At 42.0% G+C, this 25539-nt stretch overlaps 1 protein-coding gene and 1 long non-coding RNA gene across 7 annotated transcripts in view; one reads left to right on the top strand and one right to left on the bottom strand.

Annotated features, from left to right (window-relative positions):
• Positions 1-25539, top strand: part of LOC140195011 (uncharacterized) — a 48781-nt gene that overhangs the window by 17230 nt on the left and 6012 nt on the right. The window lies entirely within an intron of this gene.
• The window catches only part of LOC140195010 (ras-related protein Rab-3C), a 206858-nt gene continuing 198176 nt past the window's right edge, over positions 16858-25539 (bottom strand). For all 6 annotated transcript variants that reach the window (XM_072252556.1, XM_072252560.1, XM_072252561.1 and 3 more), the window contains one exon: positions 16858-22608. In XM_072252556.1, coding sequence (XP_072108657.1) covers positions 22421-22608 — 188 coding nt within the window. In that variant the 3' untranslated portion in view covers positions 16858-22420. The remainder of the gene's footprint in view (positions 22609-25539) is intronic.

The following is a 25539-nucleotide window of genomic DNA, read 5'->3' as shown; positions in this document are numbered from 1 at the left end:
TATGTTAGTGATATTAGGCCTGATTCTGACAAGACAGGTTAATCCAATTTGCTTGGAGCAATCAATACTCCCAAAATTGTGCTAAGAAATCTCTGTTCAAACCCAGAGCCAGTCAGGATTAGAGACCAAGCAGTAAATGTTCAAACTCAGTGACAGGGATCTTAATGCTTAATGCTTAAATGTTTTGTTTTGGTCGGAGAGGGAGAGTCCTGTGATTTGTTCAGTTAAGCTGAGGCAGGACTGGTGAAGGGTTTCGACCTGAAACATCGACTGTACTCTTTTCCTAGATGCTACCTGGCCTGCTGAGTTCCTCTAGCATTTTGTGTGTGTTGCTTGGATTTCCAGCATCTGCAGATTTCCTCTTATTTGTGACTGAATGAGGAACAGTCTTTCAGTATTTACCTTCCCAATATCTGTATATGTTTTAATAATATTGCCTCTACCACATTTAATGTGTTCAGTATTTCCTCCATACCCAAGATCAATTTATGAAACTTTCTCTGAACTATCAATAATAATAATAATACTCTTCCATAATCCAGTCCACCGAAGTGCACTGAGAGCGGTAAGCGTAAAGGAGTTGGGTGCTTACTGTTCTGGTTAACAACAGATGGTGCAATCCGGGTCATATTACGATCGAGGAACGTGTTTGTAGACCGGATATTGAACTTTTTACTGTTGGACTTCGGCCATATTCCACCGAGATACAATGCTGGGCGGCACAGGAGGTCGATCCTGCCTGTGGCCATCGAACTTGCAGCTCCTTCTGTGGAGGGTCAGACACCCTGAGCCAATAGGCTGGTCCTGGACTTATTTTCCATCTGGCATAGTTTGTATTTTGTTGTTTGATTGTTTGTGGTTTTTGTATTGCTATATTTACGCTCTGTTCTTGGTTGTTGCAGCTGTAATGAAACCCAGTTTCCCTCGGGATCAATAAAGTATATCTATCTATCTATCTAATAAGAGAACCAAAGGTGCACATAGTACTCTAGAAATGGTCTCACATGTATCTTTTAAAGTTAGCATTAGCTTTCACTAAATTTATTTGCCAATCTTAAAATTTAAAAAAAAAGGCATTCAGCCAGTCTTCCTGATTGCCAAGTCTATCTGGTTACTAGACTTCTGAGTTTCATTCATAAGTATTGTAGCTGGAGACAAGATGTCACGTATTCTGACTGGCTCTGTGCTAGCTAGAGAGAGCTAGAGAGAGAGAGAGAGATCGTCATCATCATCACATGAATGTAGTTAATTTAAGCCTTGATTGCACCAGTTGATGCTTTCCCCTGGAAGACTGAAGCCTCATGCTACACCACACACAATGAGTCAAATCATGCCATCTTTGGCATGGTACTTCTGATGATGATTTAAAGCTGCAGCAATAGCTAAGAGAGCATAGATGAAAAGTAGTGCTGACTTATTATTTCCACTACAGGTACTTCGTCAGCAATGGCCATTGTGAACTTTGTGGAAAGGCTGACTAGTGCAGTGGGTCCAAATGAACGTTAAATGAGCCTCAGGGGGAATTCTTACTGCAGAATGATGCTGGATAATATTGCCTTGCATTCAGCCCTTCAGTGCTTCTCGTTACCCACTGCATACCAATCTGATGAACATATTGTGTGTCACTCCCAGCTGCTGACCAGGTACCAGTCGTGTTTAGCAACGGTCCAAGTGGTTCAAGGTCTCAACCGACGTTTGGAGCAGAACTGAGTGGATATCTGATTCCTCTAAGCTTTGCTGAAACTCTTCAGAAAAGAAATGAAATTTATCATAACATTATTACCGGGTAGAGAATCATTCATTGAACCACCGTATTCAATGCAGCTGAAACTGAAGGCTGGATATGAAGGGATTTTGGACACCATTTGGGCTTTCTGAGCTTGTGTTATGATTGGAATTTGGACAGGATCACATTTGGACTGCATTGGTTCAATTTTTAACAGGCTCTTTACAGAACATTTCTCCATGACAGTCCTTCGTGCACTGTGCAGATTAGGATGCATGGGATCCATGAAATGGCTGTTTGAAAGTAGAATTGGCTTGCCCATAGAATACAGAGAGTAGTGGTCAATTGATCTTATTCTAGCTGGAGGTCTATGACTAGTGGTGTTCCGCAGCTATCCACACTGGGACCTCTGCTGTTTGTGATGCATATAAGTGATCTGGATTAGATGGGTGGGTCAGTTAGTTTGCAAATGATAGGAAGATGACTAATGTTGAGGACAGTGTAGAAGACTGCCAAAGGAAACAGCAGGATATAGATCAGATGCAAATATAGAGGGAGAGACGGCAGATGGTGTTTAACCTGCCCAGGTGTGAAATGTTGCACTTTGGGAACTCAGAGGTAAAGGCAAGACCCAAAATACTGTGGATGCACAGAAGGTTTGGAAGTAAAGACCATAGCTCCCTGAAAGTGGCTGCACAAGTTGATAGGATAGTATAAAACCCATATGGAAATATCTTCATTTGTCAATGAATTGCGTTCAAGAGTCAGGAAGTGATGATGCAGAAGAGGTTTACCACAATATTGCCTGAGGGCATGTGCTATAAGGAGAGGGTGGACAAACCTGAGTTGGTTTCTCTGAAGCAGTAGCGGCTGAGGGGAAATCTGACATAAATTTATATGATTATGAGAGGCACAGATAGAAGAGACAGCCAGTATCTTTATTCTAGAGTTTAGGTGGATATAGGTATATCTTTAAGGTGAGGGGGTAATTTCAAAAGGGGTGAAAAAGGATCTACGATCTAGTTCTCACTCTATAATCTGATTGTAAACAAGATGGGACAGCGGAAACTTATTCAGGAGGGATGGAGGACAGGGGTATAAATACCATTGGATCAGACATGTTCAGACATCATCCCTGATGAAGATGGCAGAGTTTGTCATCAAAACGTTGGTTGGAATCGATACCTGTACCCGGCTGGAAGGCCAATAAGAGTTTATTTGTTCAAGGGGGATGTTCAGGGCAAATATTTTACACAGACAGCGGCGAGTGGCGAGAAAGCACCTCCAGGAGTGATGGTGGAATCAAATACAGAGGGGATATTCAGGAGACTCCTGGACTGCCATATGAATGTGCAGAAAATGGAAGGATACGGACATTGTGTAGGCACAAGGGATTAGTTCAGTTAATTGCCAATTTAATTAGTCCAGCACAACATCGTGTCCTGAAGGGCCTGTTCCACTCCTGCACTGTCCTGTGTAAGACAATAACTCCAAGCGAGTACACGTGCTTTCCTGCTGATTGTATCCGTGTGAGTATGTTGGTGCTATGGTTGCCTGGGAGCGTGAAGCTGTCAACCTCTCCCACAGCAGCTCCATTGCTGAGGACAGGATTGAGTTCACTACACTGTTTCCTGCGGCCAATGCACAGGCTCACAAACAGCTACTTCCCTGCTGCTAGCTGCTATCAGACTTCTGAACCAATCACTGCTTTAAACATTCCCTTCCCAGTAATGCTGCCATGTTCTCAAGCCTGTAGTTCCACCTTTTCCATTATTAACACATTTGCATTTCTTTTCACACTGCTTTAGTTTGCATAACCATACTTTGCATTACTACTTTCTGCTTGTCACTGTACTTATTGTTGTATTTATTATTGTCATGTATGATATTTATTTTGTAGTTTTACACGAGTGAGAACCTAGGGGAGTTGGTAGGAATGTCGGGCGAATGAAATGAGGTCACAACAGGATTATTGTAAATGGTGGTTAATGATTGGCATAGATTTGGTGGGGTAGAAGACCCGCTGTTGTGGTTGGTTGGTGGTTGGCATCTGTCTGTCTCAAAGGACAATGGGGTGGTGATGATCATCATCACAAGCCTGGGCGGAGGGTATCACGATGCCCAGTTGTCAAGTTCCTCTTTCAGCCTCACTGGTGTAGTCCAAAGGACAGCTTGTGAAGCAATATGTTTGGTACCAGCTTTGCTGCAGGAGCTACTGAAAAGATGTTCGAAGACGTCTTAGGGGCTCCACTCCGGATTTGCTGTCTGGGATTACTCCTGTAGCCTTCGTCTCACCTGAGGCTGCCCACAAAGCAGTGGGGCTATTTACCCATAGCTGGGGATCTGTTTCAGGCACACCAGGACGTGTCCACACACCAGTGGGCCTGAGTGCTACGTGTGCAGGGGCCAGGCCTCCTCCCTGTCCTCTTTGTATGACTATCAGAAAGCCAGATGTAGGACACAAAGAGGAACACTCAAGCTGTCAACATTGTTCACATTTTTATCACTTCTGCGTCATAAGTTCATGTGATTAGATATTAGGTTAGTGGGGAGGGGAGGAGGGGAATCAGTGAATCAGTGATGCTGAACAAAATTGAGTGCATATTGCAGGTCCAAACATTATGTCATTAATTCACTTTTTATCTTGATGAACGTATTACATATTAACCATGTCAAAGCTGTGACTCTGTTTGACTTTCCTGTTTTTGACATATCACAAATCTATCCTGGGGAAAACTGGTGTTTCTGTGGAGCCGGCTGGTAACTAGCATTTTAACTGTTCTGTGGCATCCCTGGGATTTTACGTGTACTTCTGTAGTTTGCAGGTCCATTGCGCCCTCTAGTGCTCAGACTGCCAAACAAAACAATTACAATGCGTTGATTAAAAAAAAACACAGATATCAACCATTGTTTCTCAAATTCAGATTAATTTACTGTCATACACAGCAGAGTACAATGTAAATTCTTTGCTTGCTTGAAGCTCACAGAGTGAGCAGTATACATACGACGAGAAATACAAAATGAGCATAAAACAGCAGAATGGTGCAAAGATTATAGTGAAGTCATCCCTGGTGTACAGTGCGTCTGTTTGTATTACATTGGGAAAGAACCTGTCCTTGCGTACAGAATGTTGAACTATTTAACCAATTTAGTTAATTGGAATTTCTGAGACCACACTGTTTCCTCATTTTGGTCACACCTTACATTGAGCACTGGGCCGTGAATTGGTCACCAAGGCAACAAGGGTGATTTTCAGTAGCAGGGTGCACTGCAGCAGCCTGATCGCTGAAGGCAAAGTGTTGGATAATGAGTAAAAAAACATAGAAATGTATGGTTCCTGCAAGAAAGTCAGAGCATTAGAAATAGGAGCAGGATTAGGTTATAGTCCTTTGAGATTGCTCTACTATTCAATAAGTTTATAGTTGTTCTCGTACATCAAGTTCACTCTCATACCTGATGGCCAAATCCCTTGATTCTCCTAATGTCCAAAAATCTATTCATCTAAGTTTTGAAAGTGCTCAATACTAATCACCCATGTCCCTTTGGGGTAGAAATTTCTGAATATTTATGTATCACTGAAGTGAAGAAACTTATCATCATCTTGATGAATAAATCCTTACTCTGAGATAATGTCTCTTTGTTACTAAACTTTTCAACCCGAGGGAACAATCTTCCAGCAGCTATTCTATCAATCTCTCCTGTCAGTTCCAGGTTGTGGCAAGTGAAGTTATCCACAGGAACCAGGTGGTTGAAGGGTGATAACATGGTGGTGTTGGACTAAGGGCTTCTGTACCTGGAGCCGATGGTGGTAGTGAGAAAAGAGCAAGGCTTGGATGGTGGGGATCTTCCAGGGATCTTTGATGGATCTCCCACCTGGCACTTAACCCTGTAAGTGGCCTAAGTACTACACCTGCCCATAACCTCCTCCCTCACGTCTATTCAGGGCCCCCAGGCAGTCCTTCCAGGTGAGGCAACAATTCATCTGTGAATCTGCTAGGGTCATCTATTGAGTCTGGTGCTCCCAATGCAGCCTCCTCTACACTGATGAGACCTGTCATAAATTGGGAGACCGCTTCGTCAAGCACCTCCGCACCATCCACCATAAACAGGATCTCCTGAGGGCCAAACGTTTAAATTCTGACTCCCATTCCCATTCCAATGTGCTGATCCATGGCCTATCCTTGTGCCAAGATGAGGACACTCTCAGGGTGGAGAAGCAACACCTTATATTCCGTTTGGGTCACCTTGAATCTGACCACATGAATATCGATTTCTCCTTCGGGTAAACAAATCACGCCCCCTCCTTCCTGTAGTCCCTACTCTGACTTTTTACCTCTTCTCATCTGGCTATTACTTCCCCCTGGGTTCCCTCCTCAATCCCTTTCTCCTACGGTCCACTCTCTGCTCCTAACAAGTTCCTTCTTCTCCAGTCCTTGAGTTTTCCCACCCAGCTGACTTCACCTAACACTTTCCAGCTAGCGTCCTTCCCTCCCCCCATCTTTTTATTCTGGCATTTTCCTCCTTCCTCCTCAGTCCTGATGAAGGGTCTCAGCCTAAAATGTTGGCTGTTCACTCTTTTCCATAGATGCTGCCTGACCTTTTGAGTTCCTCCAGCATTTTGTGTGTGTTTCTTTGATGATGGATGTTGCTCTGTTGTGGCAGTGCTCCAAGTAAATGTATTCAAGGATGCAGATGGCTGTGGCTGTGATGGACTGGGTGGTATTCATCACTTTTTGCAGTATTTTTCCATTCCAGGACATTGCTGTTTCCATAGCAGGCCATGATACAACTAGTTAGGAAACTCTCCACTGTGCATTTGTAGTTGCTTGTCAAAGTTCTTGGTGACATGCCAAATCTGTGCAAACTTCTAAGAAATCAGAAGTGCTGTTGTGCTTTTTTGTGATGACACTTGCGTTATGGTCCCGGGACAGATCCTCTGAAATGACAACACCGAAGAATTTCAAATAAATGACCCCGTCCACCTCCATTCCCCTAATGAGGACTGGCTCATGGACTTCTGCCTTCTTCTTCCTGTGGTCAATAATCAGCCCTTTGGTTTTGCTGATGTTAAGTGAGAGGTTGTTATTGTGGCACCATTCAACCTGATTTTCAGTTTTCCTCTTGTATTTCAATCTGGCATCATCTTTGATTTGGCTAACAATGTGTAGTGTTGTCAAAAAACTTAAATATGACTTTGGAGCTGTACTTGGCCTCACAAGTAAAGCACAAGGTTAAGCACACAGCCTTCCAGTGCAGCAGTGCTGATGCTGGTTATAGAGAAGATGTTGTTCTCGATCCAAACTGATTGGGGTTGGCAGGTGAGGAAATCGAGGATCCAATTGCACAGGAAGATAGTAAGGCCCAGGTGTTTGAGTTCGGTGAAGAGTTTCGAGGGTAAGTGTTCAGAGAGGCGGGACTGCGTAGGTGTGTGACGTCGGGCAGTGGAGCGTGGAAGATTTAAAAGGAACAGAGCCTTATACAGCGGGCAGCGTAGTTTGCGGACTGCGGAGTGAGTCGAGAGCAGAGTGAAGGCTTAAGGGCTTTGGCTCAACGGGCTTAGGCAGAAACGGGCGAGGCGAAGAGGGTTTGGTATTCATTTTTTGTTGTTATTTGAGGAGAGGGCAGTATGAGTGTGAGGGCAGCTTGTTGTTCTCAGTGTCGGATATGGGAGGTCCTGGAGTCTCCAAGCCTCCCGGACGTCCACATCTGCGCCAGGTGCGCTGAGATGCAGCTCCTAAGAGACCGCGTTAGGGAAATGGAGCTGCAGCTCGATGACCTTCGTCTGGTCAGGGAGAGTGAGGAGTTGATAGAGAGGAGTTACAGGCAGGTGGTCACACTGGGGCCACGGGAGGCAGACAAGTGGGTCACGGCTAGGAGGGGGAAGGGGAAGAGTCAGGTAATAGGCAGTACCCCAGTGGCTGTGCCCCTTGACAATAGGTACTCCTGTTTGAGCACTGTTGGGGGGGACAGCTTACCTGGGGGAAGCAACAGTGGCTGTGCCTCCGGCACAGAGTCCGGCCCTGTAGCTCAGAAGGGTGGGGAAAGGAAGAGGTGGGCAGTAGTAATAGGGGACTCGATAGTTAGGGGGTCAGATAGGCAATTCTGTGGACGCAGTCCAGAGACCTGGATGGTAGTTTGCCTCCCTGGTGCCAGAGTCCGAGATGTTTCTGATCGCGTCCAGCATATCCTGAAGTGGGAGGGAGAGGAGCCAGAGGTCGTGGTACATACAGGTACCAATGACATAGGTAGGAAAAGGGAAGAGGTCCTGAAAGGAGAATATAGGGAGCTAGGAAGGGAGTTGAGAAAAAGAACCACAAAGGTAGTAATCTTGGGATTACTGCCTGTGCTACGCAACGGTGACAGTAGGAATGCGATGAGGTGGAGGATAAATGCGTGGCTGAGGGATTGGTGCAGGAGGCAGGAAGTCAAGTTTTTGGATCATTGAGCCCTCTTTTGGCGCAGGTGTGACCTGTACAAAAAGGACAGGTTACACTTGAATCCTAGGGGGACCAATATCCTGGTGGGGATATTTGCGAGGGCTACTGAGGAGACTTTAAACTAGAATGGTTGAGGGGTGGGAATCAAATTAAAGAGACTAGGAGAGAGGGGGTTAGTTCACAAATAGAGAAAGCTAGTAGACAGTGTGTGAGGGAGGATAGGCAGGGGACAGAAATCAGGAACACTCAGACTGAAGATGTAGGGGAGAAGGAAGAAAAAGATAACAAAGTTGTTTGCTCCATTAAGGATAAAAAGAAAGTAAGAGGTGGAGAGTTTCTTAAATGCTTCTACTTTAATGCTAGGAGCATTGAAAGAAAGGAGGATGATCTTAGAGCATGGATTGATACCTGGAAATATGATGTTGTAGCTATTAGTGAAACGTGGTTGCAGGAGGAGTGTGATTGGCAACTAAATATTCCAGGATTCCGTTGCTTCAGGTGTGACAGAATAGGAGGGGCAAGAGGGGGAGGTGTTGCATTGCTTGTCAGAGAAAATATAACAGCGGTCCTCTGGCAGGATAGATTAGTGGACTCATCCAGGGAGGCTATTTGGGTGGAATTGAGGAATCGGAAAGGTGTAGTGACACTTATAGGGATGTATTATAGACCACCTAATGGGGACCGAGAACTGGAGGAGCAAATTTGTAAGGAGATAGCGGATATTTGTAGTAAGCACAAGGTTGTGATTGTGGGAGATTTTAATTTTCCACACATAGATTGGGAAGCCCATTCTGTAAAAGGGCTGGATAGTTTGGTGTTTATCAAATGTGTGCAAGATAATTTTTGCAGCAATACATAGAGGTACCAACTAGAGAAGGGGCAGTGTTTGATCTCCTGTTAGGGAATGAGATAGGTCAGGTGACGGAGGTATGTGTTGGGGAGCACTTCGGGTCCAGTGATCACAATACCATTAGTTTCAATATAATTCTAGAGAAGGATAGGACTGGACCCAGGGTTGAGATATTTGATTGGAGGTAGGCTAACTTTGAGGAGATGCGAAAGGATTTAGGAGGAGTGGATTGGGACAATTTGTTTTATGGGAAGGACGTAATAGAGAAATGGAGGTCCTTTAAAGGTGAAATTTTGAGGGTACAGGATCTTTATGTTCCTGTTAGGTTGAAAGGAAAGGTTAAAAGTTTGAGAGAGCCATATTTTTCTAGGGATTTAGGAAACTTGGTTCGGAGAAAGAGAGGGATTTACAATAAATATAGGCAGCTTGGAGTTAATGAGGTCCTCGAGGAATATAAAGAATGTAAGAAGAATCTTAAGAAAGAAATTAGAAAAGCTTAAAGAAGATATGAGGCAGCTTTAGCAAGTAAGGTGAAAATATATCCAAAGGGTTTCTACAGTTATATAAATAGCAAAAGGATAGTGAGGGATAAAATTGGTCCCTTAGAGAATCAGAGTGGACGGCTATGTGCGGAGCCAAAAGAGATGGGGGAGATTTTGAACAATTTCTTTTCTTCAGTATTCACTAAGGAGAAGGATATTGAATTGTGTAAGGTAAAGGAGACAAGAACGGTAGTTATGGAAAGTATGACGATTAAAGAAGAGGAAGTACTGGTGCTTTTAAGGAATATAAAAGTGGATAAGTCTCCGGGTCCAGACAAGATATTCCTTAGGACCTTGAGGGAAGTTAGTGTGGAAATAGCAGGGGCTCTGACAGAAATATTTCAAATGTCATTAGAAATGGGGATTGGCGTATTGCTCATGTTGTTCCATTGTTTAAAAAGGGTTCTAAGAGTAAACCTAGCAATTATCAGCCTGTGAGTTTGATGTCGGTGGTGGGTAAATTGATGGAAAGTATCCTTAGAGATGGTATATATAATTATCTGGATAGACAGGGTCTGATTAGGAACAGTCAACATGGATTTGTGCGTGGAAGGTCATGTTTGACAAATCTTATTGAATTTTTTGAAGAGGTTACTAGGAATATTGACGAGGGTAAAGCGGTGGATGTTGTCTATATGGACTTCAGTAAGGCCTTTGACAAGGTTCCACACGGAAGGTTAGTTAGGAAGGTTCAATCGTTAGGCATTAACATCAAAGTAGTAAAATGGATTCAGCAGTGGCTGGATGGGAGATGCCAGAGAGTAGTGGTGGATAACTGTGTGTCAGATTGGAGGACGGTGTCTAGCGGTGTGCCTCAGGGATCTGTACTGGGTCCAATGTTACTTGTCATATACATTAATGATCTGGATGATGGGGTGGTAAATTGGATTAGTAAGTATGCAGATAATACTAAGATAGGTGGCGTTGTGGATAATGAAGTAGGTTTTCAAAGCTTGCAGAGAGATTCAGGCCAGTTAGAAGAGTAGGCTGAAAGATGGTAGATGGAGTTTAATGCTGAAAAATGTGAGGTGCTACATTTTGGTAGGGCTAATCAAAATGGGACATACATGGTAAATGGTAGGGCATTGAAGAATGCTGCAGAACAGAGGGATCTAGGAATAATGGTGCATAGTTCCTTGAAGGTGGAATCTCATGTGGATAGGGTGGTGAAGAAAGCTTTTAGTATGCTGGCCTTTATTAATCAGAGTATTGAGTATAGGAGTTGGGATGTAATGTTGAAATTGTATAGGACATTGGTGAGGCCAAATTTGGAGTATTGTGTACAGTTCTGGTCACCGAATTATAGGAAAGATGTCAATAAAAATGAGAGAGTACAGAGGAGGTTTACTAAAATGTTGCCTGGGTTTCATCTCCTAAGTTACAGAGAAAGGTTGAACAAGTTAGGTCTTTATTCCTTGGAGCTTAGAAGGTTGAGAGGGGACTTGATAGAGGTGTTTAAAATTATGAGGGAGATTGATAGAGTTGACGTGGATAGGCTTTTTCCATTGAGAGTGGGGAAGATTCAAACCAGAGGACATGAGTTGAGAGTTAAAGGGCAAAAGTTTAGGGGTAACATGAGGGGGAACTTCTTTACTCAGAGAGTGGTGGCTGTGTGGAACGAGCTTCCAGCAGAAGTAGTTGAGGCAGGTCCTATGTTGTCGTTTAAAGTTAAATTGGATAGATATATGGACAGGAAAGGAATGGAGGGTTATGGACCGAGTGCAGGTCGGTGGGACTAGGTGAGAGTAGGAGTTCGGCACGGACTAGAAGGGCCGAGATGGCCTGTTTCCGTGCTGTAATTGTTATATGGTTATATGGTTAAATAGTACGATAGTGTTGAACGTTGAGCTGTAGTCAATGAAGAGTATCCAGTTGTATGTATCTTTATTGTCCAACTGTTACAGAGCTGAGCGTGAAGAGCCAATGAAATGACACCTGCTGTTGATCTATTGTGACAATAGGTGAATTAGAGTGGATCCATCTCACTTGTCAGGCAGGAGTTGATAAGCTTCATGACCAGCCTCTTGAAGCACTTCATCACAGTGAATGTACATGCTTCTGGATGATACTCCTTGAGGCAGGTTACCATGTTCTTCTTAGGCACCGGTATAATTGAAGCCTGCTTGAAACAGGTGCGTGCCTCAAACTGCCAAAGCGGGAGTTTGAAGATATCTGCAAACACTCTAGGTTGATTAGCACAGGTCTGCAGTACTCGACCAAGCACGCCGTCTGGGCTGGATGCTTTCTGTGGATTCACCCTCCTGAAGTTTGCTCTCACTTCAGCCTCAGAGACTGAGATCACAGGGTTGTCGGGGTCTGTAGGTATTCATGAAAATCCCTCCATGTTCTGTCAGTCAAAGTGTGCATAAAAGGTATTGAGCCTATCTGGGAACAAAACCTTTTTGTCTTCTATGTTACTTAGTTTTCCTTTGTAGAAGCTGATCGTATTCAGGCATGACCACAGTTGTTAAACATCCCTCTGTGATTGCAGTTTAGTCCAGAGTTGCCACTTAGCATGTGAAATGGCCTCATACCTGGAGCTCTTCTACTTTCCTGGTTACCAGTCCTGAGCACCACTGATTTAGACTTTGAATTTCTTGGATCATCTCCGGCCTCTGCTCGGGGAAGGGTCTCAGCTTAAAACACTGACTGTTTACTCTTTTCCATAGATGCTGCCTGGCCTGCTGAGTTCCTCCAGCACTCTCTGCATGCTGCTTGGATTTCCTGCATTTGCAGATTTTCTCATGTTTGTGACAACTCTGGTGTATTCATTCAGGTCCTCTAATGAGTGCTTGAACATGACCCAGTCCATCCTGCAGCCACTGCCCTTGCCTCTTGCGAACACCTCTTTGTTGTCCTTCCCTCTGGTGCCTTTCTCTTCAGCATCTGCCTATATGCTGGTAGGAGGAGGGTAGCCAGATGCTGTGGGCAATGTGCTAATGGTAGTTGAGCAGCGAACCCTTCAAGCTAGCCTGATTGAAAGGCATCAGGGTAGTCCATTGCTTGTTTGTTAATCATGGCATTCAATACATCAAGTACTGGTTTGACATTTGCATTTGGCAGAATGTAAACTGCAGTCAGGATCATGGCAGAGAACTCTCCTGGTAAGTAGAACAGTTGGCACTTAATCATTACTTGTTTCAGGTCAGGAGAACCTCTTGGCATTTGCCTTCTGCTTACCTGCCAGATCCGTCTCATACCCTTTTTACCCCTCTGATTTCCTCTTAAGAATATGCTTAATCTTTTTATGGTTATCAAGTGATTTGCTTGATCCTGACCTTCTAAAACCAATGTATGCTTTCTTCCTTTCCTTGATCAGAGCCTCAAGATCTCACATCAGCCAAGTTCCCCTAAATTTACCAGATTTGCCCCTCATCCTAACTGTAAGCTGCTCCTGTACATTCTTAAAAGCCACCCACTTTTCATTTATTCCAGTCCTTTCTAACAGCCTCACCTAATTGACCTCTGCTACTTCCTATCTAATTCCTCCAAAATTTATCCTGCTCCAGTTTAGTACCCTAACCTGTGGACCAGTCCTATGCTTTTCCACCACAATCTTAAAACTGATAGATTATGCTCACGAGAGCCAAAATGCTCACCGGTTGCTACTTCAATTACTTGCCCTGCCTTATTCCCTAAGAGGAGGGCTAGTGTTGCACTCTCTTTGTATATATATTGACTCAGGAAACTTTCCAGGACACTGTGACAGAAAATACTTGGTAAACACATCCAGGTGGATGCCTCAGGAATAGACACTGGAGTAGTGCTGGCCCAAGAAGAACCTGGAGAAGAGCGACCTGCCCTTTACCTGAGCTGAAAACTCCTCCTGGGAGTAACCAGGTATTCCACCATTGAAAAGGAGTGTCTGGTCATTAACTGGACCCTTGATGGCCTCTAGTATTACCTCCCTGGCAGGGAGTTTGACTTTTACACAGACCACAGAGCATTGGCATGGATTCAGACAATGCCAGAGTGACAAGGTGGTACCTGGAGCTCCAACCTTTCAAATTCTGTCTACAGTATAAAGCAGGGAAGGGAAATGTTACTGCAGACCACCTGTCTCAGCTGCCCAGCATCAACGCTAGAGGAGAGGAGGGTACTCGGTAAACACACTCCTTACACGTGCACATTCGCTCACACACAAACGTTGCCTTGTCATTCTGCTGAGCGTACGTATTTCAGTGTTTTCCCTGGTATATTCTCACAATGGGTCCTAAACCTACCTGATGCACTCCGATTGGCTTTATGGTGCCTTTTCTGCCAAAACCCAGCAGGATATTCAATTTCTTTAGTAACAGGTATGTGTAAAAGTGTATATGTTGTTTGTATACTGTATTGAAGGTAGATACATCTGATTATTTTGTAATATGATTGTAACTATCATATTCTAATTCATGTGTAGTCTTAAGTTAACTTTGTTGGTATTTGAAGATGGTATGTCCTGGAGTCTAACAAATGGAGCTCTTTGCCCTCAGTAGGAGAAGTGGGGGGAGGAGGGAGAGAGAGAGACAGAGTGTCTGTGTGTGTGTGTGTGTGTGTGTGTGTGTGTGTGTGTGTGTGTGTGTGTGTGTGTGAAAGAGAGAGAGAGACAGGAGTTCACACTGGCCAAGTATAAGTATGGAACAATTATTGTGTCTGGCACATATCTTTTTGTAAATATTGGCAGTTACTTTTTTCACTATTTTTGCAAATTTGATTTTGATACACCTAATAAACATCTTGCACTGAAGTGCTAGGCAACTCCTGCCATTTCTTTTTCTTTGGTCATAACCCACGTATCTAACAGATACATTTCGTGAAATTCCACCTTGTCCAGGCCCTTAACGCTTTTGTGACTCTGTCAATACCAGGGAAATTAAAATCTGCCACTAATACAACCCTGTTATTCTTGCAACTATGAGCAATTTCGCCACACACCTGTTTCTCAAGTTCCCTCTGACTACTGGGGCAAGTCTCTTACACAGCTCCATTAGAACAGCCCTCCACTTGTTTCTGAGTTCTACCCATATGGCCTCACTGGACGATACAACAATCCTTGCACCCCTCCTTGCATACCTGTACCTATATCACATCTAAAGCATTTGTTCCTGGAATACTGAGCTGCCAGTCCTGCCCTTCTCTCAGCCATGTTTCTGTTATGGCTGTAGCAGTGCAATCATTTAGAGTTTGTCTGCCTTACCTGTTAAGTGTCAAACACTGAAATAATCAGGGTCAGAATAAGGTTTAATATCACCGGCATGTCATAAATTCAGTTTATCCGAATATTCCTTTCCCTACACTTACTGTGCATCTGGCTGTCCTGACCACTAGGATCCTGTGGGCAGTGAGGTTCCCCAGGGCTCACTACCTGGCCCTTTTTTGCAATAAATCAGAATGATTTGGATCTTTTGATAATTGGTTTTATTTCTAAATAGCTTGCTGTGTGCACATAATTCATCTGATGTATTCTCTAGGGTTTTCATTAGAAGACTTTGCGTATGTTTTGTCCACATGATCAGTGAGATACAGAGACACCAGTTTACCTGCCATTGTTCAATAAATATGAACTCTGACTCCATTGCTTCCTTTCTTTAGTGAGCCTACTTGGGCAGACATCCAGAGACTTAAGCATCTTTATTCGATTCCTGAATTAGTATCGCCACCTGAATCACTGGGCTCGCTGAGTCTCAATGCTCATCCACGTATTAATTTCATTAGCAGATTTGGATTCAGCTAGGCTTTGTAAATGTCATTACTTCATTGTTTCATCAAAAAATTACTTCTGATGCTATGTGTCAGTATCACTCTCAAAGATAGCCAAAGTATCAGCTTTATACCCTTCCTTTGCATGGTATCCAGGTTTTGAAAGTCTGCCTTGCTCCTGGATAATTTGTTCTGTTCCATACAATATTTAATTTATCCACTTTGTTTATCTATGTGCAATACCTTTGTAGATTTAATTCTTACTAAGTTATTGTGTGCTATGTGTACTACTGTCCTTTACAGCCTGGTCCAGAGAAACGTTGTCTCATTTGGTGGTATAAATGTATAGAGTTAAATGACAATAAACCAGACATAACTTGGTAAGAAAACCTTCTGACAATATTTAAGCTGCTGTGTGATCAGATAACCATAAGGTCAAATCACTACCTCTGAATTTTATTTCTATAATTTTGGATATATCTTAATTGTTTAATCAATTACTAGTCTGCATTTTGTCAAAGATATTTAGCAGACTTCAATGCCTATTCTAACTTCAGCTTTAGTTACTTCGATACCGTTCTATATATAGGGCATCCTGTAGATAAAGAAAATCCAAGCCTTTTCAATTCTGGCACCAGATGGAAGGCATGCCTGCAAAGTTCCTAAGATGCACAAAATAAATGTGGAAACATGATTTGCAGCTTCCCAGAACCCTGGCAGTCCTTGGTGCCTTTCCAAGATATTCATACACATGCAGGGGATCTCATAATATGCCCTTAAAACTTACCTTCTGAAAGCATTGGGACTTACATTTGCCATTCAGGGGTCTTTTGAACTTTTATTGTTCTTTGTTCACTTGCTTGTATGCCCTGTGGACACAATCAAATTCACACTTTTTCACTGGCACTGGAAGTCTCACCAATAGCTTGCCATGTATTTCTGATGAGGCCAAACACTGGGAAGTGGCTTGAGATTGAGTTGGGTGAGGAAATTACAGGTGGAAGGAAATCTCACTCAATGGATCAGCTTTGTTATTTGCATAGCACAACGGGTGTTTTATGCAAGTAAATTCTGTATCTGTTTTCCAGAAGTTACATATCCACATTTTGGCATTGAAATATCAAGCGTTACTGAAGGAATGTGTAATAATTGTTACGAAATCTTCATATGAGTGAAATTGCTCAGTTGTGTTAACTGATGGGGATACTAAAGGAAAAGAACTCATGACCATCTCTGGCTACCAGCTGTTAGAAAGACACATGAATTATGCAGGGAATGAACAGGCAGGCACAGGCAGAAGCCATTCAATGTAATTTAGCATCATGTTTGGCACAGACATCGTGGGTCAAAAGGCCTGTTCCAGTTCTATGTTCTATGGGTAAGCACAACCACTAGCCTATCAAAGCATGATAAATGTCAAAAGCTGATATCATTAAGGGTAACATCACCAGGCACTTGGCTGGCATTACACAACCACTACAAGTGCCATAATTAGGCTTTACGATCCGGGCTAAGTAGGTACATTGGTAGCTTTTACTGCAGTATGTAACAGCAATTTCCAAATTATAAATGCATCGAGAAAAAAACCATGCAGCAACATTAGAATATCAATGCCACTGGTATAGTCTCCGCAAGTTTATTTTCCTTTCACACACGCACATTAATTTACATATTTCACAGACAACACAAAATAGCTGGTCTACTGTACAGTTTAAATTCCAACGAGAGAGGTAAAATATATTGTGCACATACATAACTTAGAGATTTAGGTAACAAGGTAATTTTATTGTTTATGTTTATATAAAGGAATACAACATTGACCAAATAGCTGTTTTCAGTAGGTCTATATGGCACCATCTCACTAAGCTTTCACAGGCAGTATTATTCTGGTCAAACAGGTGTTGCAGGGGTAAGAGAGTCAGAGTTTTATTTAATGGTAATCATGGTAACCACATTTCTAATAACAACTGCAAGCTTAAAACAATACTTTGAAGAAAGGCAGAAGTAGATTTTGTCAATTATACAGAAATAAGTCAGTTGTATTTCATTTCAAGTTTGTCTATCAGAAAGGCCTCAGTAAATAGTAGCCTTTTATCTTCAGTCTGCACAATATCTGTTAACCTTTGATGGAGACACAAAAGACTTCAAATACCAGAACCTGGAGCACAAAACAAACTGCTGGAAGAACTCGAGGTTCTGCAGATGCTGGAGATCTGAGCAACAACAATGGTGGGTAACAAACAGTCGACGTTTCAGGTCAGGCCCAATTCATTGGCTGTTTATTCCCCTTCATAGTGATTCCTGATTTGCTGAGCTCCTCCAACGTTTTGTGTGCATTGGTGGAAGAACTCAGCAGGTTAAGCAGCATCTGTTGAGACAAAGGCATGGTCTATATGTCAGGATGTAGTGTCTCCCCCCAAAACATGGACCATCACTTTGCCTCTGTGGATGTTGCTCAAACCAGCGAGTTCTTCAACCATTTGTTTTTTCCATCTGTGAACCTTTATTTTGTAAACTATATTCAAGTGGACAATTCCCATTATGTCTTGATCATGACGTGCACCATATTTCAATTACAGAATCAGTTCATACATATGGTGCAGACCTCCTATTCAACAGTCCAAATAAACATAAACAATTTTATGTAAAACAAGGTGAACTGTTTGCATAAAAGAAGATTTTTTTTTATTGGGTACCCAAAGTATAGTGTCAGCATTATCGCATATCAGATAGTAATGTGGCTGGATTTCATCCTCAGAAAATTCACCACATTTTGTTGATTGTATTTGTTGACCTTTCAATTTGAGGTTGCCAATTAGTGTTAGAATTGAACTGTCCACCCATTAGAAACTAGGTTAATGTGGCCAGAACTTACTTCATATGGATGCTTAAAGTCAGGAAGTAAGAATATCATTAGTAACTCATTAATATTGGCTAGATTTCATCTCAGGTCCCAGCAATGAATTCCATTATTTACCTAGTCCTGGAAAATAAAAAAAGTGAATTACCACTGTACAACATACTCATTCCTTATTGTTAGTCAAGAACATAATTAAGAAACAATGCTTAAAAGTTTTATCAATGAAACCATTCTCACACAATCAAACATACATGCAATAGTCAAGTGAAGAGTTTTACATTTATACACAGATAAAATTTCCCAGTCATTCCAGCAAAAAGTGGTTTCTGAGAGTGTCACAGAAATTCAGTAACTTCAGTACAAATACCATTTTAAAAACTGATTTACATTATGCCCACGTACAATTACATAAGACCCACAAATGTCTCTGAGAATTCGCAAATCACACACCATGCTAGCAGATATTGGCTCTAATGTATTATTACCAGGGCTTGAACTGGCATCGATTTTAAGCAAAATATTCAATTTCTGGAGGTACTGAACAGTTATGAAATAAAATCCCAGTGTTGTGACTCTTATGAAGAAAAACACTTCAATCCTGAAAGAAAGTACATGTACAGAATCTTGTACAAGCTTCAAAGAGAATATAAAATATTCAAAGCACTACTTCAAGGCTGTATGATGTTTGAATGCAGGTTCTAACTGTTTGAAAATATTCAATGTATGAGGTGCGTAGTGGAGGTAAATCTAGAGTTATTTGAGAGGCATTCACACATAACAATAGGTAAGACTAAACATTTCTGTAGGTTAATTCTCTAAGGTTCGTTGAATGGATTTAACTACATACAGTATGTGGAAAGTATTACTACTAAGTAAATATTTAGCCAACTATTCTATTTGAAGCAAGTTCATTGTAACCTACCACTACAGACATCAAGAAAGGATATTGCAAGATTTTCAAGTTCTTCAGTTCTTATTTACCAGAACTGTGGAACCAGCCTAAATTCATCTTACAGTCTATAGAAAAAAAAATTAGAACAATGTTTTAGAAAAGTAGACAAAAATTTATGCCCAGTGTTTCCTGACCAACAATAGCTTGCAAATAGCTAGAAAACTGACTAGGCAAGTAAAAAACAAAAGTTGTTCTGAACGTGTTTACTTCAAGCCCTGTTGCATACAATCTTGCGCAGTTATCTGCATTGAATTAGAAATGCACTATATATTCTGAAATATTGCACTTAGTGGCCTATTGTCCCTCAATACAGAGGCTACACAAAAGTATAAAACGCAAATTACTTCAGCACCGATGCATCATTTTACATTTGCTCCATTCAGGTAAAAAATTCAGACATCAGAAAGGTAACTCTAACTACATTTAATATTACACATTCACAATACATTATTTATTTGCACAAAATACTTACCATTTTGATTTGCTTTACTTCTGTAGTTTAAAATCTGGCAGAACACTCCTCTGAGTTTCTGAGTGACTTTGAAATTGTCAGATGAGCATCCAAATCTAATGAAAGACTATGCAAGTTCTCAGTGGAAATAATTTTTACGATTGCGAGGGACTTGAAATTTTATGGTGCTTTACATTCAATCTTCTCTCAATGCCAATGTATCACAATTATAACTGAGGGTTCAACAGGTTGCCCTAGATTAGAAAGTACGATCAGAAACGCTAAGATTACAATGCAGCCTCCCGGTGCAGAATTAGGGAGCGAGTAAGGATAAAAATGGGCAGGAGTGCCAGTGGGTCTGTGGAGAGCCAGTGACTACCTTTTATTAATGCAGTGATACATTCTGGACAGGTGTATCTGCATGGACGTTGGAAATGCACTGGGGGTCAGATACATGAGCATATGACTGACATATTCAGTTCTGATTTCTACAATGCCCTGTAAGTTGTTGAACAGGGCCATTTGATACTGTGTATCTGGTCCCTCAGCTTTATGCCAGCCACATTTGGTACAGCTTCCACTTCCACAGTCATTCCAACGGGGTTGTTGGTCTTACAATTAAGAAGTAAGTTTAGGTTTTTTCTCTCTTTATTATTTACTTCAATTTGCATTCATATTTTTAATTAATAAAGAGTAATTTGGATTCAAAATTGGCTTGCCTGCAGAAGGCAGAGGGTGGTGGTGGAGGGAGTACATTCAGATTGGAGGATTGTGACTAGTGGTGTCCCACAAGGATCTGTTCTGGGACCTCTACTTTTCATGATTTTTATTAACGACCTGGATGTGGGGGTAGAAGGGTGGGTTGGCAAGTTTGCAGACGACACAAAGGTTGGTGGTGTTGTAGATAGTGTAGAGGATTGTCAAAGATTGCAGAGAGACATTGATAGGATGCAGAAGTGGGCTGAGAAGTGGCAGATGGAGTTCAACCCGCAGAAGTGTGAGGTGGTACACTTTGGAAGGACAAACTCCAAGGCAGAGTACAAAGTAAATGGCAGGATACTTGATAGTGTGGAGGAGCAGAGGGATCTGGGGGTACATGTCCACAGATCCCTGAAAGTTACCTCACAGGTGGATAGGGTAGTTAAGAAAGCTTATGGGGTGTTAGTTTTCATAAGTCGAGGGATAGAGTTTAAGAGTCGCGAGGTAATGATGCAGCTCTATAAAACTCTGGTTAGGCCACACTCGGAGTACTGTGTCCAGTTCTGGTCACCTCACTATAGGAAGGATGTGGAAGCATTGGAAAGGGTACAGAGGAGATTTACCAGGATGCTGCCTGGTTTAGAAAGTATGCATTATGATCAGAGATTAAGGGAGCTAGGGTTTTACTCTTTGGAGAGAAGGAGGATGAGAGGAGACATGATAGAGGTGTACAAGATAAAAGAGGAATAGATAGAGTGGATAGCCAGTGCCTCTTCCCCAGGGCACCACTGCTCAATACAAGAGGACATGGCTTTAAGGTAAGGGGTGGGAAGTTCAAGGGGGATATTAGAGGAAGGTTTTTTACTCAGAGAGTGGTTGGTGTGTGGAATGCACTGCCTGAGTCAGTGGTGGAGGCAGATACATTAGTGAAGTTTAAGAGACTACTAGACAGGTATATGGAGGAATCTAAGGTGGGGGCTTATATGGGAGGCAGGGTTTGAGGGTCGGCACAACATAGTGGGCCGAAGGGCCTGTACTGTGCTGTACTATTCTATGTTCTATGTAATTTCATGAGTTTCAAATTAATTTAACATTATACAGTTTTTATCAGCTTTCCTAACATTTCTGATGTTGACGCATGCTCTGGGATCAACCTGCCCTCCTGAACCAACGATGGCTGACAGTATTGCACATAATTAGTATGAGTGGTCATTGAAGAGTTATTTCCACTACGTTTTCCAAGGGCAATAAATGACACACACAAAGATTAAATAAAAACTGCTGACAATTTTCACTGTATCTCGCAGGACAGGGAAATTGGAGACGCTCTATGATAGGTAACATTTAACGACAGAGGGCTAGGCTCTGCTCTCCAGTAATTTATGAAGAAATCAATTTTAATATGCAAGTTGTCCTGGTAATTTAACAGTTAGTGTGAACAAGTGGAATTATGGTTCCACCTTCCTGAAAGTCAAGTGATGAGAAGTGGATTTTCTTCTTGAGTATCAGAGCAGGGCATCACTCTACAATTGAAGTGGCATTTACTTTTGTTGGCACGCGTCAACTGATTATTCACACCATCATTGACCTACAGTATGTCAAGTGATGTGAGATCTGAGACTGCTGACTTGTGTGCTGAAAACATATTTACAAATACACATTACTCATCACAGAACTCTTGTTAATTGGAATTGCTGCCTTAAATGGCACATGAATACTTAAACTACTAGACAAGGCATACATATTCAAGCCATCCAACTGTTAACTCAGTAATTTAAATGCATTCACTTCCATTGCTGAATTCAATTTTGTGCAGACTGAGGATAGGCTTTTTATCTTCAATTTATCATCCAGAGAATACTTGAAAGGCCACATAAATCTAGTAAACAGGGAGCTCCTTTTTTATGGATGTAGTATACTAAGCCTAGGAATCTTTTGTTCCTAGAAACCCACTGTTCCTGTAACAGTCACACAAATCTTGAATCTACAGTAAAATGCAGAAACAATTACCAATATAATTAAAGGTTGACTAAGTGTCAGTATTAATGCAAGAGATCTTGGGAAACAGTACTGAGCACAGACTAGCAAAAAATAAATATAGATTGGTTTGTTTAATATCATATAGAGGCCAACAGTTACATTTTCATGTACTAATAACTAAGGACTATTTTTTGCGATATAGACACAATTTGATTGCCTCCATATATCTATGGACAAGTCACTAACAACCGCAGTTCTGTTGCTGTGGGGGAGGGTTCTCTGTGAGTTTTGTGTTTTGTTTTCCTGCAGTAACAGTAGGATCTGTCTCCAAGCTCTCCAGCATCTTCTCACAGATGATGTCAACAAGACGCTCAAATGTCTGCTTGACGTTGATGTTATCCTTGGCACTGGTTTCAAAAAATTCAAAGCCTTGCAGAAAGAAGAAGAAAATCAGTTTCTTGAAAAGAAGTTAAGCACAAAACCAGAAATGACAGGCTATACTCAACATCTCCTGCTTTTTTTTTGTCTGCTATTGCAGACTCTAGGCTGAACAATTACCAGGGAGCAAGAAAGTGTCATCTAGAATAACTGGATTTTTACATTTTGGAAAATGACTGATCTTGGCTTAAAAACTCTCAGAGGGACCATTTTTGAGAAATATTTCTCACTGTATTGAAACTAACCAATTCATTGTTCTTGGGAAGGACTATTTTCCACTTCCTCACCCTAGTTACCACCTGTGCTCCTGACTATAACAGGGACTCTTGCAGTACATGGGAGCTGAGTTGGGGAAAGTAGGTTACACCACAGGCCTAGCATATGCTGGAGTGATCGTGAGGATCAAGCGGTATCCAACATGATCCAGTCTATCATATCTCACTCTCTGCTTGTGACCAATACAATGCTGTTGTTATTGCTCCAAAGCTCTTTTTAAACTAGTGCTAGCAAGCTACTTTCTTAGAGTCATACAGTCATAGAAAAGAACAGGACAGAAACAGGCCATTTGGCCCAGCTAGTCTGTGTTGAAACATTTAAACTGCCTACTCCTATTGACCTGCACCCGGTCTACAGCCCTCCACACCCCTGCCATCCACATACCTATCCAAACTTCTCTTAAAAGTTGAAATCGAGTTTGCATGCACCACTTGCATTGGAAACTCTCCACATTCTCATGACCCTCTAAAGTTTCCTTTCATGTTCCCCTTAAACTTTTCACCTTTCACCCTTAACCCATGATCTCCAGTTGTAGTCCCAACTCAACCTCAGTGGAAAAAGTCTGCTTGCATATACCCTATCTATACCATTCATAAAATTGTATACCTCTATCAAATTTCCCCTCAATCTTCTACATTCTAAGGAATAAAGTTCTATCCTATTCAGTCTTTCCTTATAACTCAGGTCCTCCAGTCTCGGCAACATCTTGGTAAATTTTCTCAGTACTCCTTCAACCTTACTTACATCTTTCCTGTAGGTAGGTGACCAAAACTGCACACAATACTGCAAATTAGTCCTCACCAATGTCTTATACAACTTCAACATAACATCACATCTCCTGTACTCAATACTTTGATTTCTGAAGGCCAATGTGCCAAAAGCTTTCTTTACGACCCTATCTACCTGTGACGTCACTTTCAATGAATTATGGACCTGTATTCCCAGATCCCTTTGTTCTGCCACACTCATCAATATCCAACTGTTCACCGCGCAAGACCAACCGGTCCAGTGCAGCACCTCGCACTGTCAGCATTAAATTCCACCTGCCATTTTTCAGCCCATTTTTCCAGCTGGTCCAAATCCCACAGCAGGCTCTAATTGTCTTCCTTGCTGTCCACTACACCCCCAGTCTTGGTGTCACCTTCAAATTTGCTGATCTTGCACACTACTCCTTCAGTTTGAGTAAGCCTCATTGGTGAAGACCACAGCCCAAGAAACAGGATTAAGGTTAAGCATGATGGAGTGCAGTAAATAGGAAGTGCACCGAAGTGCTTACCTTAACTGCCTTCCTGAAGAATTCCAGATACCAAGAAGGGTAGTGTACATCACCCAATGCCACTTCCCTCCAAAAAGTGTGCATCACAGATTATAGGGGTTTCCTAGGAGACTTCAAGGAGAATGCCCACTCGCTCTGTATTTTAGTTAGCAGACCATCCAAATTTAGTTTAGAAACATTTATCTTCTTTGCAGTTCCGACCCCTGCCTTTGTGCTACATTGTCCTTCAAAGCAGTAGGAGTCTTGGTAACCCTCCGTCCCAAGACTTTGCATAGGGACCTTTCCACATAGTTCCCTAGTTGTCCTGTTTCTTGTATTCCATCCTCTGGCATAACCATGCCCCTGAGTAAGTGGTTGCGTTGTCTGCCTGTCTTGACTAATCTGATGCCTGTTATTTGTATGGTCTTTACAATGACTGAAATTCCTCAAATGATTGTTTGTTAAAGCTGCACATTTAATTTTACTCTAGAATTTTTTAGGCCTGCTTAGTGTTGATTTAAAAAGAGGAATTGATTATTTATTAAATAAGTTTCCAAGAGAATGGTTGTGTAAATGATTAAGATTGGGGTTCAATTCAGCCACTGTTTGAAATGACTTAGTATGTTCTCCCCGTAACCGTGTAGGTTTCCACTGGCTGCTCTGGTTTCCTCCCAAAAACAGAAGGGTTAGAATTAGTAAGTTGTGGGCATGTAACGTTGGTGCTAGAAGCGTGCCAACACTTGTGGGTTGCCCCCAATACATCCTCAGATTGAGTTGATCGTTGAAGCAAATGACACATTTCACAGTATGTTTTTATGTACACATGACAAATAAAGCTAATTTTTACCTTTAATTATAACTGATATTTTCATCTTGGTGTGTAATGTTCACAATATCCAAATTGACTGCTTAAGTTTCAAACATTTTGAAAGAAATGAGGATCACGTTTCTGGTGGATCCATGCTCGTGGCCTGTCAGTATTTAGCCCCCAGCACGGCGCCATATCTAACTGAAGGAGACAGGTGCAATGCAGTTGGAGTATTATACTCAGTTTTGGTCATCTGGCTAAAGGCAAGAAGCCATTAAGCTGGGAAGCGCACAGTGAAGACTTACACGGATGTTGCCACTGAGTTATGAAGAGAGGGGGTTGAGTAGGCTGAGACTTTATTTACTGTGAAGTATGAGAATGGGGGGAGGGGAATGATCTTATAGAGATATATATAAAATCATGAGGGGCAAGGATAGGATGAATGCACCCAGTCGTTGCCCACGGTTAGTCAATCAAGAAACTTGAGGACATAGGTTTTGGGTGAGAGGGGAAAGATTTAATAGGAACCTTAAGGACAACCTTTTCTACCAGAGGATGTCCAGTATATGGAATGAGATATCAG

Source organism: Mobula birostris, chromosome 3 (assembly GCF_030028105.1).
Source record: "Mobula birostris isolate sMobBir1 chromosome 3, sMobBir1.hap1, whole genome shotgun sequence".
NCBI lineage: Eukaryota > Metazoa > Chordata > Chondrichthyes > Myliobatiformes > Myliobatidae > Mobula > Mobula birostris.
The sequence above is the reverse complement of the archived record's forward strand: the minus strand, read 5'-3'. Positions and strand labels throughout refer to the sequence as shown.